The sequence below is a fragment of the Gavia stellata genome, chromosome 6, assembly GCF_030936135.1.
Source record: "Gavia stellata isolate bGavSte3 chromosome 6, bGavSte3.hap2, whole genome shotgun sequence".
NCBI classification, from domain to species: Eukaryota; Metazoa; Chordata; class Aves; order Gaviiformes; family Gaviidae; genus Gavia; species Gavia stellata.
Window position 1 is genome coordinate 15,333,291 of NC_082599.1, and position 20,983 is coordinate 15,354,273.

General features: G+C 34.7%; 1 protein-coding gene across 1 annotated transcript in view; it reads left to right on the forward strand.

The window, feature by feature from the left end:
- CUL2 (cullin 2) overlaps positions 1 to 20,983 on the forward strand; it is a 53,886-nt gene that overhangs the window by 28,268 nt on the left and 4,635 nt on the right. Inside the window, exons 7-20 of the mRNA XM_059818383.1 lie at positions 2,263 to 2,359; positions 2,454 to 2,564; positions 4,494 to 4,656; positions 5,806 to 5,930; positions 7,534 to 7,641; positions 9,651 to 9,710; positions 10,106 to 10,234; positions 10,340 to 10,426; positions 10,943 to 11,095; positions 11,491 to 11,568; positions 15,253 to 15,319; positions 16,516 to 16,718; positions 19,273 to 19,374; positions 20,099 to 20,215. Coding sequence (XP_059674366.1) covers positions 2,263 to 2,359; positions 2,454 to 2,564; positions 4,494 to 4,656; positions 5,806 to 5,930; positions 7,534 to 7,641; positions 9,651 to 9,710; positions 10,106 to 10,234; positions 10,340 to 10,426; positions 10,943 to 11,095; positions 11,491 to 11,568; positions 15,253 to 15,319; positions 16,516 to 16,718; positions 19,273 to 19,374; positions 20,099 to 20,215 — 1,600 coding nt within the window. The remainder of the gene's footprint in view (positions 1 to 2,262; positions 2,360 to 2,453; positions 2,565 to 4,493; positions 4,657 to 5,805; positions 5,931 to 7,533; positions 7,642 to 9,650; positions 9,711 to 10,105; positions 10,235 to 10,339; positions 10,427 to 10,942; positions 11,096 to 11,490; positions 11,569 to 15,252; positions 15,320 to 16,515; positions 16,719 to 19,272; positions 19,375 to 20,098; positions 20,216 to 20,983) is intronic.

Sequence of the window (20,983 nt, forward strand, 5' to 3'; positions counted from 1 at the left end):
AATGGGGAGTGTGGACATCTGTTAAAAAAAAAAAAAATAAAAATGCTTAAATGATCCTGGCAGTTGCTCCAAACTTGTCATTTGATTGGCAACCACAACCTCACTGCCTCCATATTCAGAAGTGGATTTAAACTCTTACTTTTTGTTGTATACTACCAGCTACCCAAAAGACAGGCAAGTCCGGTTCCGTGTTGTGTTCTTTTTTGTGTTGCCTTCATGCAGTCTGGTCTCTGCTTTGAAAGCCTGTCTCCTCCCTTGCAGCTCTTCCATGAAGCACCTGCCTCCTGTACTTTCACAGCTTTTTCCTAATGATACATTGCTCTTTGAATCCCCTGGGCCTGACCTTTCCTGCCCCTTCTTCTCCAGCATCTGTGTGGGCTACTGTCTGGGAAGTGGCCTGTGAACCGAGCAGAGGGGAGCTGGGTCTTCATCCGTTACTACAGTAATTCTTCTCGTGTTTGTGTCGCCAGTTTCTTTCCAGGTCCAGAACTCCACATACTAGAGGCGGACTGGACTGTCTCTTGACAGAGTCCTGCTTTGTAATATGCTTAACTTTTAGTTATGTAGCTTCCTGCACTCCATGACATCGTGCTGTGGTCACAGGCTGCATGTGTCCTGCAGCTTACTGTGCCTCTGGGCCCCTCTGGGATGCAGCTGGGTCCAGGCCCTGCTCTGGTGTTACACTTCCCTTCTGTGACATGCTGCTGCCTGGGCCATCATATAATCAAACCCAGCAGAGGGACATTGGCAAGAATGCAGGCTGTGATTACATGTACCCAAACACAGATTTATTGCATTGGTTCAGCTACCGGGACCAGAGGAAACCTTCCTGCCCCAGGGGGAAAAAAAAAAATCAGACCATTGCTGCTGGAGCAGTTGCCCATTAGGTCAGCTCATTCGTAATGGGTGACCAAGCTGCATAAACCATACAGTGACTGCTCGTAAACAGTTAGAGCTAGTTCTTTCTACCCATCATGAGCTTAAGTTTTCAGATCGTAGGACACAGTAGTATTTAAAAGTAATGCACATGATTAACAGTATTGTCAACATACGAATATGGTCTGGTGTATATAATATGACTGCTGGCGTGGCTGTCCTAGTAAACCTCCCTAGCTCATGGGCGTCCGCTGGAATTTTTATCAATTCCAAACCAAAATGAGTGAAATTAGCGAAATTATTTCTCCCTCATTCCACCCCAGCCCAGATGGGTATGTGGTAATGTTTGAGTTTGAAGTATTTTTGCTGGCTTTACTTTTTCTTTTAATTTTTTTTTTAAATCTCTCATGTAAATGACTCTCCTATACCAGCATAAGTTTCTAACAGAGACCTCCTTTTGTCTTTTCGGTGCAGTCTGGGTAAAGTAAAAGTTCTTTTTCTATATACATGTATATATGTGTACATATGTATTTAAAAAAGGAAAACCTTTGAAACCGCAACTGCTAATGCTTAAGTGTTAACACACTTTTATAAATCATATTTTAGTCCTATTTAACACCTTAGGAGTTAAGGAATGTTTTTTATTTCTTTGTAAAGTGTATGTGAAAGGTGGTCTTTTTTAGAGCAGTTCATGTTTTAAGAAAGTCTCAGCTGCTCTGAGTGTGGGTCTGTTATTTCCAATCTTTGCAAAGGATCGAACACTAATGTTTTTATCATTTAAAACACTTGTTTTAATTACTTTTGTTTTCAACTGAATGGGACTAAAGGTAATATTTTCTTTGCTTGAACTTGCTCATTTGTAGCTAATAACTTGACTATAAAATGAAAGGTTTTCCTTTTCCAATGTATGATTAAAAATGTGACGATGCGCCAAGTACGTTATTTGTTCCATTTGACATCTACATGTTGAATAGTAGATATTCAGAAAAGAAAATAGCATGCCTCTTGATGTGATGTTGGCAAAAGTGAATTTTTTTTTTGGCAGGGGCAGGAGTGTCCTTTTAATAAAGGCTACAGATACAAGATGGAACTTACTGTAACTTTTAAAGTACTTTTTTAGAGTATGTAATTTGGAATATTTACATCCTTAGCAAACGCTTGGAAATTTCATGACCTGCCAATGCTTTTGAATACTTTATGAATTTAAATGTATAGGAGAGAAAGAAGAGTGCATTTTTTATTTTAAGATTAATCTTCTTCAATTTTGCCAATTTAAGCAGAGGAATTTACTGGAAAATATTTTCATCCAATTTTATTTTATTCGGCTATCAGATGAGTTACACTAGATACCTACATTCTCATGAATGTTTGCTTTGCCTATTTTAGTGATCGCTGTGGAGAAGACCCAAACCAGAAAGTAATCCATGGGGTTATTAACTCCTTTGTTCATGTTGAACAGTATAAGAAAAAATTCCCCCTAAAGGTAGGTGCACGTTTCTGATTTGTGTTTTTAATTTTGAATGTTAATCTAGTATATGCATTATTTGTCCTTTTAAAAAAAAAAATCTCCTTTTCAGTTTTATCAGGAAATTTTTGAGTGTCCTTTTCTGAATGAAACAGGGGAGTATTATAAACAAGAAGCTTCAAATTTATTGCAAGAGTCAAATTGCTCACAATACATGGAGAAGGTAAGAGATTCTTCCGTACACATGCAATAACTGAAATCTAATATTATCAATTTACTGATGATACATGTTTTCCTTTACAGTTCCTGTAGTTGTTGTTTGTTGTATGTTGTATGCTTTCCTGCAGTTTAAACTGTGCATTTTGATGGCATGGTTATTCTGAATATAAACTGCAAACCTTGCCAATGGATGGACTGTCAGCTTCAAAATAATGAATGATAAATCAATCGCATGAAAAGTAAAAAAAAAAAAAAGCCACATGTCAGATTGATCACTATTGCTTTCTCACTTCCTTATTTTCTTTCTGTTTGTAGTAGCATAAGATGAGAGTTTTAGCAATGTAATGGTTAGAGAAGACTATATGGTAGAGTTGTTACAGAGCATTATTAAAAATTACATGCTCTGAGGTGGATTTTCTTTTGTTTTGCTTTGTGGTATGTGAAGTCAGGTTGTGGTTAAATTACTTGTAATTCTTATACCTTGCTTGAGAAAGCAAAGTTTAATACAAGACTGGGAGTCAGTCCTTAATGCCATACTATCCACACTAACAAGATAGAAGAGTTGAGGAGAAGGTTGTGAGATTGCTTTTAACCATAAGGAGCATAAGTTAATGGCTGCACACCTGAGGTGAAATTCAGGGACAGGCTAAGACTTCAATTAAACCAAAAGAAATGCTGATTCATTTTGTCTATCATTAGCAGTCTGCAGCTGCACTACTCTCCCTAGGCTCCCCTCATATTCACTGGATATAAGTACTTTTATGTCAGTATTCATATGACTTAAAAACATAGAATAGTTTGTGTTGGAAGGGAACTTTAAAGTTCATCTAGTCCAAGCCCCCTGCAATGAGCAAGGACATCTTCAAGTAGGTCAAGTTGCTCAGAGCCCCATCCAACCTGACCTTGAAAGTTTCCAGGGATGGGGCATCTACCACCTCTCTGGGCAACCTGTTCCAGTGTTTCACCACCCTCATCATAACAAAATTTTTTCCTTATATCTAGGCTGAATCCACCCTCCTTTAGTTTAAAGCCATTACCCCTTGTCCTATTGCAACAGGCCCTGTTAAAAAGGCTGTCCCCATCTTTCTTATAAGCCCCCTTTAAGTACTGAAAGGCCACAATAAGGTCTCCCTGGAGCCTTCTCTTCTCCAGGCTGAACAACGCCAACTCTCTCAAGCCTTTCCTCATAGGAGAGGTGTTCCATCCCTCTGATCATTTTTGTGGCTGTCCTCTGGACCCGCTCCAACAGGTCCATGTCTTTCCTGCACTGAGGACTCCAGAGCTGGACGCAGTACTCCAGGTGGGGTCTCACCAGAGTGGAGTAGAGGGGCAGAATCACCTCCCTCGACCTGCTGGCCACGCTTCTTTTTATGCAGCCCAGGATGCGACTGGCTTTCTGGGCTGCGAGCACACATTGCCGGCTCACTTCCATGACTTATTTTATGATAATGCCTATTTCCTTCGTTGAAGTTATAAAGAGATTTTTTTAATAATAATTCAGATGTATACCTTTTGAGCAGATGTTTATGTACAAGCAGATGGGTTTAGAACAGAAAAGTGATTCTTATAGTCATATAATTAGGTATTGCGGTAAAACTTTCTCAGAAGGAATAAGAAGTGTGGTAGGAGAAACTGGGTAAGACTAGTCATAAAGTTGAAGGGAAGAAGAAATTTTGAGAAGAGAACTATTGAGTACTATTAGACATCTAGTAGTGACTGAGCCTAGTCAGTACTCAGAATAGAAGATTGTATTAATTCAGTAATAACCTGATTCAAAAAGCAAATTTAATTTTTCAGCATCCCAGACAAGTTCTTTTTTAACTTTGTTACTTATTTGTGTCTCTCATTCTACGTACATATGCTGTTGTATATTCATGTTTCTATATTGGTTGTTAGTATTTCACCAGCTCTCAGTTTAAAAACTTGTCTGTAGGTTCTAGGTAGGTTAAAAGATGAAGAAATGCGGTGTCGGAAATACTTGCATCCTAGCTCATATGGCAAAGTGATTCATGAATGCCAACAGAGAATGGTAGCTGATCACTTGCAGTTTCTACATGCAGAATGTCACAATATTATCAGACAAGAGAAAAGAAGTGGTAAGTCTCGATGGTCACAAAAAGCATGAAGTGGTTTTTGTTTTATTCATTTAGTTTTGCAGTTTACTATTTTTATTCAGTGACCTTCTATGCACTTAAGCATTTTCAACTAATATATGTTACTTATCTAGAAAGCTCAATTAAACCCTTGATGACATTTTTCTTTTACCATGTAATTCATTGTCATTCTTCCAAATATATAGTCAAAACGTTCTTTCTACTGTTAACAACCCTTCTTTCAGCCAATACTCTTTCTCTTTCCTTGTCTTAGTCGGCTTAAAAACACACTGAAGTCCTGTGTCCTGTAGAACTGATCATATTTTATGCTTGTGTTTTCATTTGTAAACAGTGGCTCTGTCTTTACAGATTTCTTCATCATCATTTGACAGGTCAGGCTTATAAAATATTTTGGCTTCTTTTCTTAGCCACTTTTTATTGTCCTGAATCTTTTGTGACCTCTCTTCCCAAATAATTTTTGCAGAAGCAGATGCTCTTGTAGTTGTATTCCGTGCCTGATTAAAAAAATTATGCTTCCTGATGACTACGTGCATCTTACCCTTGAAAGAATGCTTATTCTTGCATGGAAGATGGTATCTAGTATGTGAAACAAATTATTTTTCACAGTCAAAATGTTCAGTTTCCAGAGAGTTTTGCAAAATTGATCAGAGCTTGGATCTTTTTTTTGCAAAAGAAAAAAAAAAATCATAAAAATAGCGGTTGCTTATTTACAGCTTTTCTAACCTGAGAAAAATTTCAAGCCACCACTGGAGGAAAACAAAAAGTCAAGAAGCTATCTAAACTGATTTTAGTCAGCTGCTGCTAAGGGAGATTTAGGGAGGCCAAGGATTAAAATAAACTGACACAATACTTTTCCACACTAGCCCACCTCTCCTCGTGGACTCTCTCCTAAATAAGCAGTATTGGAAGAGTGAGGTAGTCACAATGGCAGTAGTCAGTAAATACTGATATCAGCCGTACTCCTTCCTTTTTCTTCTTTTGTCAGTGATCCAGTGTATGTTAATTTTTTTTTTCAAAACAGTTGGTCTTGTTTCAGTCTTTGGAAAGTTCTGTGTGAAATTATGATACTATATTAAGTGTTGATTTTTAGTGTTTCTAAGCATATTCTATAAAAATGTATCTCTGTTACAGACATGGCAAATATGTATACTCTACTTCGTGCTGTGTCAAGTGGTTTACCTCATATGATTCAGGAACTACAAAACCATATCCATGATGAGGGCCTTAGAGCAACCAGCAATCTTTCTCAGGAAAATGTGAGTTTCCTCAGGCAGCTGAAATTACCTATTTGATTAACATTCCTGATGAAATGTTTACCCTTTTCTTTTTAGTCTATTCTGTTTTTTTTTAATTTTGTCTATATGAAATTGGTTTGGAACATTATGGATAAATTGTAACTTCTAATCAGCACGCTTAGCTGTGCAACACATATCTATCCTGAGAGTTGATTGTTGTGATCTAACCAGAAACAACTACAGCTAGATATTTCTCATTGTTGTTTGTTTAATGCTGTCATGGCAAGTAGATCCTTTTGTTCCGTGTATGTATTTTTTCCCTGAATTTCTTAAAGTCAGTGGCATTTGTTGTTCTGGTACGTTAGGAACCAATGATTCCATTTAGTTTAATTATATGTTATTTGTAAAGACTTGACATCCTGTCCTGATTTCAGTGTGGTGTTTTTCACTAATAGCTTTGTAGTCTCATATTTTCATGTAATTTCTGAAAATACTGTAGCTTAATAGTTTTACTAAAGTGTGTTAAACTTTTTTCAGTCCATATGTATTTAAATTACTCAATTCCATTTTTGTTCCTCTAGCATTGCTGTTCAGAAACAAAGAAACAAACAAGCTTTCATTTGGCATTATATCTGTACATGTATACATCTTGCTGTCTAGATCTGTGCTCATTTTAGGATTTTAGGACAGTGTTTCTGCCTATAATAATACATAGATACAAACTGTTGTAAATTCACTCTTTTATTGACTGCGCAGGAGTGCTTACTCTTCCATGACTCCTGTGTGTGTACTGAAAATGGGCTGAAGTCTTTAGTAGTGTAGTTTGTTTTCAAATTATTTGTGAGTTACTGAACTTATTCTTTCAAACTAATGGTGTCTACACAGGGAAATGAATGCAGAGCCGTGAGGATGGTGAAAATTCACAGCCTTATGTAGATAAAATGTGAAATACTTGCTCCATTGTGTGGATTAAGTACTTTGTCATCAAAACATTTTTAATGTGTGACCTGAGAAAGGCACTTGGGGAGTCATGTGATGCCGCCAGTGCATTGCACACTCTTGCGTTGCTGCCTGCCAGCTTGTCAGCGTAGAGACTCCTCTAATTCATATTAGTCATTTCTATATAAAATGTTATGCTGAAATGTGGTGCACTAAATTTGGTTGGTAACTGTCCTATGTAGGAAAATTCAAAGAGTTCATCTGGATTTTCTGTCTCTGAAGTCAGGGTGTAGGAGAAGCAGCAGTTTACTTATTTCAGTAGCTTTTTGGCTTGATTGCTGTATTTACATGTTAGCATTAGTGATTTTTGAAAGGGCTAATAAAGGATTTTAGGGTATGATGGAAAAGATTAGACAGCATGAGAGCAGTATAGACTCAAATCTATGTTTGATTGCAGGACTGCAAATGTAGCCATAGACTTTTTATTTCCAAAACATGCTCAAGCACAGTAGTATAAGAGTAGAACAATGCAGAATCAATCCTCTCAAAGACTTAATCACTATGGTTGTAACTTTTATCAAAAGGAACAATTAGGAAAAAATGTACAACTAATGTGGATATGTTTGTGTGTAGATAATACTACTTTTCTCAATAACTTGATTTCTGTTTTATCTACCTTTTTTAGATGCCAACTCAGTTTGTGGAGTCAGTTTTGGAAGTACATAGTAAATTTGTTCAACTCATCAACACTGTTTTGAATGGTGATCAACACTTTATGAGTGCCCTTGACAAGGTAACTTTTACTTATGAAGTAAAAAAATCATTGGAAAACCAAATGTGGGACCCTGTTTCAGGCTCAACAAAGTTCTTTAAAGTAAATAAAAAGGCAAATTGTGGGGTTTGGGAAGTTTGGTAACTCTTACATGCATTTGAACTTGAATTTGCTTGCTGCCATAATGTTTAAACTCTGAATGCTGATAGTATTACTTACGTAGAAGCTTTGTTTAGTTTTTTCAAGTTGACTACAAAGAACATCTGGAAACTTACATTACTTCAATCACTGTCACAATAGCTAACTTCTTCCAGGAGAGAACTGCACTTGAAGTTAAATAAGTCCATTTAGGGAAAGAGGCTTGCTGCTCTTTCTCTTTGAAATGCATAGCCATGAAGGCGTTTAAGATAATAATTCTAATAGTTACAAGTTTTAATAATAATATTAATAACAACCGTTAATTAGAACTGACTTTATTGTTATCATTGTTAAATTCTGCAAAACGTGCATGGGCTTTGAGGGATTGAGTGGCTCCTCCTCAAAAAAGTAGTACGTTTTACCCAATTCATTTGTGAATTTTCCACTCCTTCCCATATATCCTTGTATCTTTTTCCTAGACAGTACACTTACTACTTTCCTATCTATAATTTCCTGTCATAGGATGCATGCATACATTTCATTGCTCTTTTGTGGTGTTTACAATAATTGCAGTTTGTAGTTAGGGTCATAGTCTAAGCTCTGAGAATTTTCAGCCAAGGTTAATCTGGAAATACATAGTGATGAAAATACTAGTACTAATATCGATGGTAGTTACACATCTGTATTTGTGATATTGAGAAAGTAATTATTTAGTATTTTGAAACAAATACTTATTTCAGTACCCTAATACATTTTTGTCTCAATTGCAATTAATGTCATGTACCAGAAGGTGGAGTGATATGAGATTGACAACTACATTTGCTGGCACATAGGCAGTGTACTTTTTCCTTTAATACATCAATCCTTCAATATTTAAAAGCTTAATTTGCTATCAGTTTTTCATGGTGGATATCAAAACTGTTATTGTTGCCTCCAGTATTATTGCAAAAGAGTGCTTTAAGCTTCAAAGAGTTTCATATTTCTTGTCAAGTCATGCATTCCTTTCTTGCAGGGATTCTAGGGACCTATTATCAAATGCTGGATTGTCGAGGCATTGTACAAAGGAGTTGCTTGTCAGTTCTTCTTCTTTATAATAACGATAATAATGTTTTCCTTCCATAGAAGGAACTATAATTGCTAGGAACTATGGTCATGCAATATTTTGGTTCTGTATTAGTTTAAAATGTTAGTTTAAATAATGATATGTCTAATCTTGATGATTCTGATATCTTTGTTCACAATTTCCAATTCTAAACTGCCATTATCTCCTTCCTTTTTTCTTCCTCATATTCAGGTTTTCTTCAGCTACCATGTTTTTTTGTACTGCACTGCTTTGAATTTCCGCTTTCAACAATATTTTTTTTCTGCTCTTTAGTCTATCAAAAAATCCAACAACCAAAAGATCTGTCCTTTCTTACTGTTGTGAGCATACCTTGTATGTTTTTCAGCTCAAGATACATGTTGATGTAAGCTGCTGTTGATGTGCTGCTGCTCAAATCTGCCTTATCTACAATTATTCTTCAGTTTCTTTCCATCAATACTTTTGGACCATACATATTGCTGTATACCAACATCTTCATACTTTTAGATTTAAGTTTCTAATCAGAACTTAATTTGTTCTCTTGCTTTCTGCAATTAACTTCTGTTCCTCTGCTCTTTCCACTTTTACTTAAATCTCAACTTAAAAATATTCAACACACAAAATCTCACAGAGCAGTAATTCAAACCCTTTTATTCATTGTTTCTTTTTTGATATCCTTTTGTGGAGTTCAGTTTTATAGGGTCTTGGATGGTCTTTGCCCTGAACATATATTTTTTATTTCTTCATATTTCATTAAAAAAAAGTTTTAAGTAAGTTACATTTTTTCTCTTTGCTCTGTGTTCCTATGTAGGCTTTGACATCAGTAGTTAACTATAGGGAGCCCAAGTCCATCTGCAAAGCACCTGAGTTGGTAAGTGATAAATATTATTGTACAAAGAAACAATACTTTTTTACAACTGTCAAATGAATTGGTATAGGGTCCATCACATGAATATCCATTTCTCACACTAAGTCAGCCTCAGGTGTGTATTTCAGTAATAACAAATAACTTAACCTGCACACACATTTTGTGGGTGCGCGAAATTGGTGCATTTGTAATTTTTGATACAGAATTTGTATTTTCTGTGGATGTAGTATGTATCGTTTACCTATGAATACAGCCTTTGTAATAGAACATGAGACTATAGACTGTGACTTATTTCATGCTTTAATTTTTGTGTAGAAGTTTGGAATACCTTGGCATACATTTGTTCTCAAGCTTGACAAGTAGGTTTGGGTTTGTTTTTTTCTTTTTTTTAACTTGAGCTGGCCAAGTACTGTGACAACTTGTTGAAGAAATCAGCAAAAGGAATGACAGAGAATGAAGTAGAAGACAAACTTACAAGTTTCATTACTGTTTTCAAATACATTGATGACAAAGATGTATTCCAAAAGGTAACTTTTGATACTCAATAAATGTTAAAATGTTGCATTTAAAGTATACTTGAAGAATGTGGTTATGCTTTTAAAAATCCTCATATCTGATTTTTTTTTATGCAGTTCTATGCCAGAATGTTGGCAAAAAGATTAATTCATGGTTTGTCTATGTCTATGGATTCTGAAGAAGCCATGATTAATAAACTAAAGGTAATGTGATATTCTTCTAATGCAGAATAAACAAACATAGGAGTATGTAATGTTGAGAGGGAGCAGCAGAGGGTGCCAGAGATAACTTAGCAATCAGTAGAACCTGTTTCTGGTAGCTGAAAGGAAAAACTAATTTCTTGGTGGTCTATGAAAGATATATGGTGAAGTACCAGTTAGGCATTTGAAATTTTTGTGAGGTTTTGGGTAGTTTTATTAAGTGTGTTCAAATAATTAATATTTACGTTATAAAAGTACCAAGGAATTTCATAAACTGTGTCTATCTTTCAATTTTATAAAATAACATTGTTCATATAAATCAATGTATAGAAAGTGAAGCTAAGATAAGTCTGATCATTTTCTTGTATAATGTTTATGTTCTGTTGTAACTAATGTTCTCTGTAAATATTATAACAACACTTCTGCTGACTAAATTTTCGTATTTTAATAGTGAATGTGCATAACTTATAAGATGAGCACTGTTTTCACTGTGAAACCTGTTACAATATTTCTTCACAGCAAGCCTGTGGTTATGAATTTACCAGCAAGCTCCATCGAATGTATACAGACATGAGTGTTAGTGCTGATCTCAACAATAAATTCAACAACTTTATCAAAAACCAGGACACAATTATAGATTTGGGAATTAGTTTTCAGATATACGTTCTACAGGTACTAATGTATGTTTATTACTATTGAGTTATTTGTACTTAATTTTTATATTTTGATAACAAGTGAACAATTTTTCTAACTATGAATACTTCTCATATGGAAACTGACACCTTGTGATCACTGTGGAAGAATTTATTTTCCTAGTTTTTCTTTTTAACATTAACCCTTTAGCATGCTAAACAATAGTGATGTAAAATGCCTTGTGTTCTTGTCTTGAATTAATACCTCAGTGGGGCATGCATAATGAGTAGTAAAAAATGAGCAGTAAAACTTCTGGTCTAAATTGAATGTCTTATGGCATAATATACACTATAGATCTGTTTAATAGTGTTATTTTTTCTTAATGTATATATTGTATGAGAATGTTAATGCATTTGTTTTCCTGATACCTTTAGGCTGGTGCATGGCCTCTAACTCAGGCTCCTTCTTCTACATTTGCAATTCCTCAGGAACTGGAAAAAAGTGTACAGATGGTAGGTTAGCAGGAGGCTTCTTGTAAACGTGTGGGAAATGTAAAATAACTCCAAGTAAAAGATGATCACTTTAACAGAGAAAAACCTGAGGTGCTTCATTTTGTTTGTAAATCATGGCTATTCTGTTTCCAGTCCATATGAAGTTTGGAAAGGGCACGCAAATGACATAATGAATTTATGTGTATATTTGCATAACTTTTCATTATTTTTCACATGTATCTTCTACACTTTGTGATTGATGAAGACCATACTAATAAATACAATCAGATGAACTGGGTTAATTCTTAGCTTTAAAACAGATCTGTGATATTCAGATAAAAGAGGATTTTGTTTCTAATATTAAATCTGAACAGATTTAATAGCAGATTGAAATGCAAGATACAGGTTTCTTGTCCCATACCTCGTAGGAGCCATTCAAAAACAAGCTTAATGCAGACTTCTTTAAAGCTAATTTTGCGAATTCTTAAAGCAGTAAAGGTTTTACTTTGGCTAAATATTCTCTCTTTATGTGATTATTTCTGCTTTGTAGAGGTGGAATATTTTATTATTTTTATTATATTATTGTGTTCTAAATGTTATCTGTACAGTGGTTGTGTTAGAATACAGAATATATGTGTTGATCTTTGCTAAAGTGTATTTAATGGTGAAATACATTCTAGACAATAAATATGCCTAAATAGACTTTGCTAAAATGTGTTTAATGGTGAAGTACATTTTAGGCAATAAAAATTTCATATTATTGGACATAACAGATTTTTTAAGCAGGTTTTATACCTTAAATTGCTCTCTGATCTAAATTACAATGGCAAATGTCTTTTTTTTGTGGTGAAGGAGCTTTTTAATGTATTAGAATTAAGTATTAGAACTGTTTGTTCTGCTTTTATTTCCACTGTATTAAGTGGCACTTGGTTTTAGCAATATAATAGTTTCCAACCCATACTTTGGATCCACAGAAGGTGATTGATGACAGTTTGTGTGTGTTTAAAATACTATTGTCAGTTGTGCCTCAGTTGGAAAATTGTTACGGACTTGCGTAACAGAAGCAGCTCAGAGTCTGGGTTGCTTGCCTAGCTTCACTGTTTTGCCAGTTCAAAGGGCCAAACTTATTCATGTGTCACCTAGCTAGAATTAATGCTTTAAATTACACTCATAATCCCCTGAGGAAACAGAACATGACCTTGGGGAGTCTTTGAAAAATTGACAATGTCTGTCTTTACTGTCAAATTTGATCTTTTGACTCATGAAGAGAGAGTTCTCTTAGGATTCTTGCCAGGATTTAGAAAGGAAAAAAAACATTTTTCAGTTGCACTCCAAAGTACGGGAGGGAGTACCTCTGTAACTGGGCAAAGTGTTTAGCAGCTTCTTCAGGCTCCAAGACTGCTGGAGCTTCCTATTAAATATATATTTACTTGAATGGTATATAAATACTGGTTTTCGTACTATGTAAGTTTGTGGTTGGAGAAACACCTGGTTCTTAAAGAGGTCAAAAATCCCACTTTTTGTATTTTCCTTTGATGTTAATCAGAGTTGCCAGACCAAATCAGAGTAAGTCAAATTGATGTGTACACAGTGTTGGCTACATGGCGTGTAGGGAAGTTTGATGCAGTTTTAAGGAAAGGTTCTTTGAATCTGCTTAACTTTTTCTCATAACCAAAAAGTAGTTAGACCTTAAATTAGGATTAGTCTGCAAGCCACACTTTCTTGTTGCTTTCACATAGGAAGTATTGAGAGCAAAATTTCTGAATTTTTTTCTTAAAAAAAAAAAAAAGCTTAAATACTAAAACTGAGGTTTAGCAGGCACTTGCCAATATATGCAGTCTGAATTGTTCCTCTTGGCTGTAAGGATAGTAAGTAGGATTAAGGTCAAATTTATATTTTAATTTTTCTGTTGTATTTTCAGCCGAATTTCAGTTATTTTCAGAGGACATCCAAGAGAATGCCATAGCTACTAAAATGCTACTAAAAATCCCCAGTTTTATATTTCTTCTTGCAAGCAAAATGATCAGACTTTTATATTACATATGTTAAAATCTGATTTTTACAAGCCTTGCCATAAACTTCCACTTCAGTCTTTGGAGAAATGCTTCTTTCCCTTCCTGTCAGAGTAATTTTTCTGCATCAGTTTAGTCCACAGAATAAGTAAGATGAAAGCCATATCCTCAAAAGGTTTTTTTAAAACATTCTGGAATATCTTTATTTTTTCTTCAAAATCCAATGCTTCATTTCATTTCCTAGGGCTTTTTCTTATTCTCTCTCCATTGCTTGCTAGTTTCCAGGAATGGCAGGATTGATGGATTGCATATAATATGACAATAAGATGATTTTGCTGTTTCTCTGTAAGTTTAGTTTTTCTTATCACAGTCCACAGGTCATTTATGCCCTTCCTTCTCTTACTCTCTGTTGGTGAAAATGACATTTAAATGTACATAAATACAGCTTTGAAAGAATCTTCTAGGAATTGCGTTCCTAGAGGCTTCTGGAAAGTGGTCTCATTTACAGTAGCCAGATTTGTTCCCTTTAGTGCCAGATTTCAAACTGCATAGCTAATTTTCACCAAAACCTTCATTTCTTAAAGAGAAGAAATTTAAAGTTGTTTTTAAGGCCTTTTGTTGTTTAGAGGTAATTTTTTTTGTATTCTTGTTCTGCTATATATTTGTGTGTGTATAATTTAAATATCAGGAAAAAATGCTTTCCAGAATGACTGATGTAGCACTTCTCATAATGACAAGAAAGTCATCTAAAAAAAAAAAAAAAAGGGAAGAAATTAGCATTACCATTAATGCTAATTTTGCATATAAGATTTTTAAAATAGTGATTTTGAGAGGATGCTTCAATTTTGGGGTGTCAGCACAACTTTAAAATGTTATTTCCTAAATCATAAGTGTGTGCTTCCTTGTGAAAATAGGTTTTGGAAGGTTTCACCAGAAATTCGAGGATCTGTAGTCACTTCTTGATTTTTGAGATGTTTTCAAATGGTGTAGTTGTGTCTAGCCTGAAACCCAAATTGGAAGGTGGCAAAAACTGTGCCCACTTGGAAGCTTGTTCTTTTGGAATTCCCCCTAAAAATTCCCCTCTTACACTCAGGAATGTAAGATGAGATTTGTCATGAAAGTCAGTGTGTAGCTGACTGTGGGAAATACCTGGTAACTAAATGTTTATAGTTTTTGAAGGATGTTGTTAAAAAAAAATAAAATCAGTAAAATGGATTTTCTGAATTGATTTTAAATAGGATATCAAAGCCATGGAATATAGAATGATTTTACCAAGGTGAAAAAATAAAATTACATTTGGTTTTTTATGGAATTGGAAGGAACAGAATAATAAAACCTAATAAGATTGATTGTTAAAACCTCCTAGAAATTCTTTTAAATTCAGTAGAGTTGATACTTCTTTGGAACACTGTTTAACTACAGTATTTTATGCTCTGAGAGTAATAATGTGTCAAGAATCTTTTTGATTTAGTAATTAAGTGATATGTTAATATGTTCAAGTAGTTCAGTAAATGACTGATGGTCAGTCCATCACTCATCTTCTAAAGGAAAATGCTGTCATGAATTGATCTGCGCTGTTTGCATCCAATATGGTGAACGTAAAACCAGTATTTCTTCACTGGGGTGGTAGTGTGGTAATAAACTGTTGAGGTAGTTACATGTGTCACTAATTGAAGTTCATTTTGTTTTGCAGTTTGAATTATTTTACAGTCAGCATTTTAGTGGAAGGAAGCTTACTTGGTTACATTATCTTTGTACAGGTAAAAATAAGCGCTTTGCTAAACCTGTGCTCTATACAACTGATATTTTTTTGTTAAAAGTCCTTTTCAAATCGCAACAGCCTTTGGAGTTGGAACATTATGTTGCATATAAAGTCAAGTGATTTATTTTGCATTATAAATTAATTTAATATTTGCTGCTTAGTATTTCTAAAATTTATGTTTGGTAAACTTGCATATGTCATCTGTGGTTTATTAAATCTGGGTAAAACTAGAGTTGTACATTCTTAACTACAAAACAGTGCTGCAGAACTGCTGAGTTAATAACAATTGCCCTGGAATTCTTTCTGTAGTATCAGATGTCCCTTAGCTGAATATTAAATAATTTTAAGAATGCATATTATAGTATTTTACTCAGATATCTAAGTATCTAAGTAAATACATATATATATTTACTTATGTTTTTATTTACTATATAGAAATATATGTTAAAAACATCTTAGAAGAGATATATGAAATTGTAGCTCAGTTTAGTAAGTATCAGTCAATCAAATTTTATTTCAAGTGCTTCCAGTATCAGGCTTTAACGACTGGGCACCACAACATGTCACGTGGAGGTGAAAAGCAGACTAGCATACAAAATAATATAATAAAAATTTAATTCTGGTAACAGAAGGTTGCCTTTAACTCACACTCACCTTCACACAGAAAATCTGAACCTGCTTTGAGGCAGATTTCTTCTTTTTTTTTTTTTTTTAATTGCAGGGGAATTTAAAGAATATAAGAATATTGTGAAAATTTTTGCTAGATAAGTCTTTTATTTTAGTTTTAAATCTTTCCTTGGAACAACTTCCCTGTAGTCACTATTCTGTGATTCTGTGTAAGCTATTACTAATTGAAGTTTATGCATCACAATGTATTGAGGCTATTTAGAATTTCCTTTTTCTATTGCTGTAAATTATATTGCATTATTCAAATTCAACACTGTAGGTTTCCTTTTTTCTTGAAAACACTACTGTTCTAGTATTCATAGTTAATCAGAGTTATTTTTGTTGCAGACCACATTCTATATGTGTAAATTCACGACATCAGTTTTCATCTTCCCATTCCAGGTGTTAGATGCATCCTTAAGTGTGAATTGAATGTCTGGAAATGTATGAGGCGCTCTAGTAGTTAGGCTTCAGATGACTTTTCAGCACATTCAATCAGTTTGTAAAATACTACATGTATCATTACAGGTGAAGTAAAAATGAATTATTTGTGCAAACCTTATGTAGCCATGGTCACAACATACCAAATGGCAGTGTTGCTTGCCTTCAACAACAGTGAAACTGTCAGTTACAAGGAGCTTCAGGATAGTACACAAATGAATGAGAAGGAGCTGACAAAAACCATCAAATCCTTACTTGATGTCAAAATGATCAACCATGACTCAGACAAGGTATGCAGTAATGATATAAAAAAGTTTCATGTTTTCAGTCTTGTGATTCTACTATACATTGAGGGCTTTTTTTTAATATAAAAGCATCTACTGTTTGCTGTTTTTTTCCTAGAATGTACTATTGATCCTTGTGAACAATTACATATCTGTATTTGTAAGGAAAGAGACAGGCCGACGTAGACTATCTTTGTTTGCTCTGTATGCCTATAGCAGCATGATATGCTGAAAAGGTAATAATGCTAGGACTCTATGGTTTCTGTTGTGTTTCATCCATATGGCTTTAGACTCACTGCTGTTGGAGGGGAATACTCTTTAAATACATCACTTTCAAAGTTGTACTGAATCATGAGAAGGAGCTCAGGTAGTAAACCAAGGAGTCTTACAGAGATCCTAAAAAAAAAATTTCTGGAATTAAGAGACTGAAAGTAACAGCAACCATGTTCTTCCTTGCTGACAGATTACAGGAGGAGGAAGGAGGAGGAAAGGGAGCAAGGAGGGCTTGTGTGAGAGGATTTTTGCTGCAATTTGCCAAACTTTACCATTCCATAAGTTTCATGAATTTCCAGTAATATCTGAGCTTTGTTTGTGGTTAAGGCAATGGTTGATACACGTTCTGTTTCTGACTCTGCTTTATACTTCCGTACGACCTATATGAAACCAGTTACCCTTTTTCCCATACAGCAAAGGGTACGTATGTCTGTTGTGTAAGAAACACTACAGAAGTGCCTGTGCATGCCATACAAATTTTAGCATGTGCTTCCAGCTAGCCCAGAAAGCCCAAGTTATTCAAACAGAATTCTGTCAGGCAGAAGAAACTGAGATAAGCTGTTCACTTGGCTTACAAGAAGAAATCCAAAGCTGCTCTGATAGCTGCTTTTTTTTTTAACCAGGAAAATATTAGAAAATGGAAAGTGAGATCACAAGGAAGATCTGATGCTTGGCTAAAGCATAGGACATGCTTCCAGTATCTAGAAATGAGCTCAGTTTGGAACAGTGGCTGGGAAGATGTCTTTTAAATCATGGGTGAAATATAACACTGGGAGCTATTACAGAAAACAGTGAGATTTTTCATAATCGTAGAAAGTTTGCCCATTATTTAAAAGATTTACATTTATTTATGTCTGTTGTATAAGGTTTGCCCAGTTTATTTAAGCATATGTCACTGAAGAGTGAATGGTATAGCTTTCCAACCCTTTTACCTTTTAATGTTTACCACTGCATTTTCTGATTCTTTAACTTCCAGGCTATTGTAGTCAAACATCTCTGCTAATTCTGTTTTCTTTGCACTCCATCCAGCAATGTGAAAGCTGATCTGTAGACAGTCTATCAGCTTACTTATTGAATAAGCCAGTGAACTTTAGTGGCTTAAGCAGTGAAATTAAATACACTAACTTCTCTTTGCCTGTATCTGAGCCACACAGAAAAGTACAGTGTATTAAGTGTTGTAGTTTGCTTTTGTTTGTTTGTTCTTTTTTTGAAAGACAAAAAAAAAAAGAAAAAATAAAGATTTTGCCAAAAGTTTCTTGGTTCATTAGAATCATGCTTTTTGAGTTCATGCACAACACAATTTATTTTGGTTTATACTGAACCATGGTGCACAATAGTGCTAAAATTTAACGTTAGCTTATATTTTTTTAAAGCTGTTGATCTTTGCCTTTCATGTTAAATTTTCTATACTATGCCTGGATTATTATAATAAATTATATTATAATAAAGAATATTTGTTGTAGAGTATAAAATTAGAATTAATATTGGTTTGAGTATATATTTAGATAAATATTGACTGTGTTTACTGAAGTATTTATGCTTGAGGCAGCTACGGTTTGGCAAGATTCCAAAGTCGAAGAAGCCCAGTAACTTTATTCTGCTGGCAATTGGTAATATTTCTACAGACTCTTGCCTGGAAACTGCAAAGATCAGTCAGGATATCCTGTTAGTTGAATGTAAAGGTGTTTGGACTGCAGGGAATAGTTACCATTTATTGAAAGAAATGGACTTTTACATGTGTGGAAAAGAATTCAGAATCTGACAGGAAAAAATTAGAAATGTACAGATAAATGTGAAACTGTAGAAGTTGCAGTTTGTCAACTGTTTCTGTTGTAGTAAAATGCTTAGTTGTTTTTCTTTGAGTTCTGGAAGGCAACGTTAGTAATAGTCATGAAAGCAACAGCTCTCTCTTGAAGTTCTTCCATAAATGAATGCAAATCCTACTTTCTTTGCAGGGAGAAAATTAGTTTAAGTGGAGAGTGTTTGCAACTAAGATAAGCTGTTGAAGTTTTAAAACTGAAATTGTTTTCATCATATTGACTTGTTAGCAATATTCATGTATGTCAGAGTTTTTCGTAGTGTTTTCTAAAATAGACTTGATTTCTAGGATAGTTAAACTGTAGGTTAAAAAATTGACCTGGTTCAAGTGGCATTTTAGAATTTCTAACTACAAATGTGCTGAAATAGTTGGTATGTATGCAAGCCCCTAACTGTGATTTTTCAAAGCAAATTGTTATAATTTTCTGGTTCCATTTTTGATTTTTTTAAAAAAGATTCTTTATTGTAGGAAGATATAGAGGCAGAGTCTACGTTTTCATTGAATATGAACTTCAGCAGTAAACGAACAAAATTTAAAATTACTACATCAATGCAGAAAGACACGCCACAGGCAAGTATCGTTTGGTGTTTCTAGCTTGAACAGCTTAGGAAGCTTATTTTTCTAAAATTGAATGTATTGTATTAATTTGGTGTAAGCAGATGTAAGAGTCCCCATGTGAGATTTACTTCACCATAAAGAAATTGTTTAAGTTTAAAGCTTAAGCACTGCAAATTTTTTTTGTACTTAAAATACAGGCAGGAGAAATTGGAATAGGGAATAAGAAAGAAAAAGATAAACAAGAGCTATTCGTCTCGTACCAAATTGATTGACTTATCTAATAAGACTTTTCTGTTGGTGGTGCTTATGAAAGCAACTTATTCCAGGAACAGCAGAACCAATCAACTCTGTTTTCCTATGGGTTTGTGTCCTTCATCAACTAAAATTAACTCCAGTGTTGATAATCTGGGTTCCTTCTGTATCTCCTAAGATGTAGGATTTTGTACAAGAGATGTATGTGCTGCCAAACTCAATACATTATAGTAAATTCTGCCTGCTTTTCTCCCTAGCAAAAATGCTGGTTTGGATTTCTCTTTCCTACCTTCCTGCTGACTTTCATGAAACCTGGTATTCTTGATTTATGGAAGTACTTTGCCTGGAGTTGAGCTTTACCTAGATTTTTGTATTAATTGACCACTTTTAATAAAGTAAAAATTATAGATTCAAGATACTTTTATGAAGTGTTTATTATTGATCTTACTATATTTTAAGTATTACTGTTCTTCCGATATCACAGGAGATGGAGCAGACCAGAAGTGCTGTAGATGAAGACAGAAAAATGTATCTTCAAGCTGCTATAGTGCGTATCATGAAAGCGCGTAAAGTGTTGCGACATAATGCTCTTATTCAGGAGGTAAGATAAAATCCTCTTCTTAAGCATGATTTGATGAAAATCTTCAGGATAGTTGGGTAAAACATCTGACCACAAAACTCTCCCATGTCAAAACTGATACTTCAGTGAAATTAGTGAGCGTTTCACTGGAGTCTACTTTGAACTGCAGTACTGGAGCACTAGCTGTGATCCCTCAATCTTGTGAATGTCTCTTAACGCTAAAGCGTTAAGTGTCTCTGTGCTTGCTCTTTCCTGTTGGCTGGTTCTATGCCAACAGATGTCGTATCCTATAATAATCATTGCCAGAGCTATAGGTTCACTTGAAAACGTGAGTATGAATATGCAAGGTATGGAATTTCCACAGAAGCACCTAGCTCAATTTTGAGCTCTAATCATAAAATTTGATTTAATTTTAATTCATGGCTTACATTTTAAAATTTGTCTGAGTATGTAGACATGCACTACTTAATCTCCTTTTTCCGTTCAGTGGTACAGTTATCTAGATTTTTTTAGATTCTAGATTAATGATCTGCGAACTATCACAGACTGGCTGGGAAGGAAGTGCTGTTTCTTTTGGTTTTCTCCCACTTTCCCATCTGTGCTAGTTGCCTGCCTAACTGTAATTTCTTATTTCAACCTAAACTTCGCTCCTATTGACCAGTCCCTAGTTTTAGTTTTCTCAGCCTTCCAAGGTGTTCATTCTTCAATCTAATTCATTGTTGTGTCTCCTGAGGCCTTGTGAGGCCTTGCTGGCTAGCCTCAGAGTGGACTGGTGAGAAAGGGAATAAA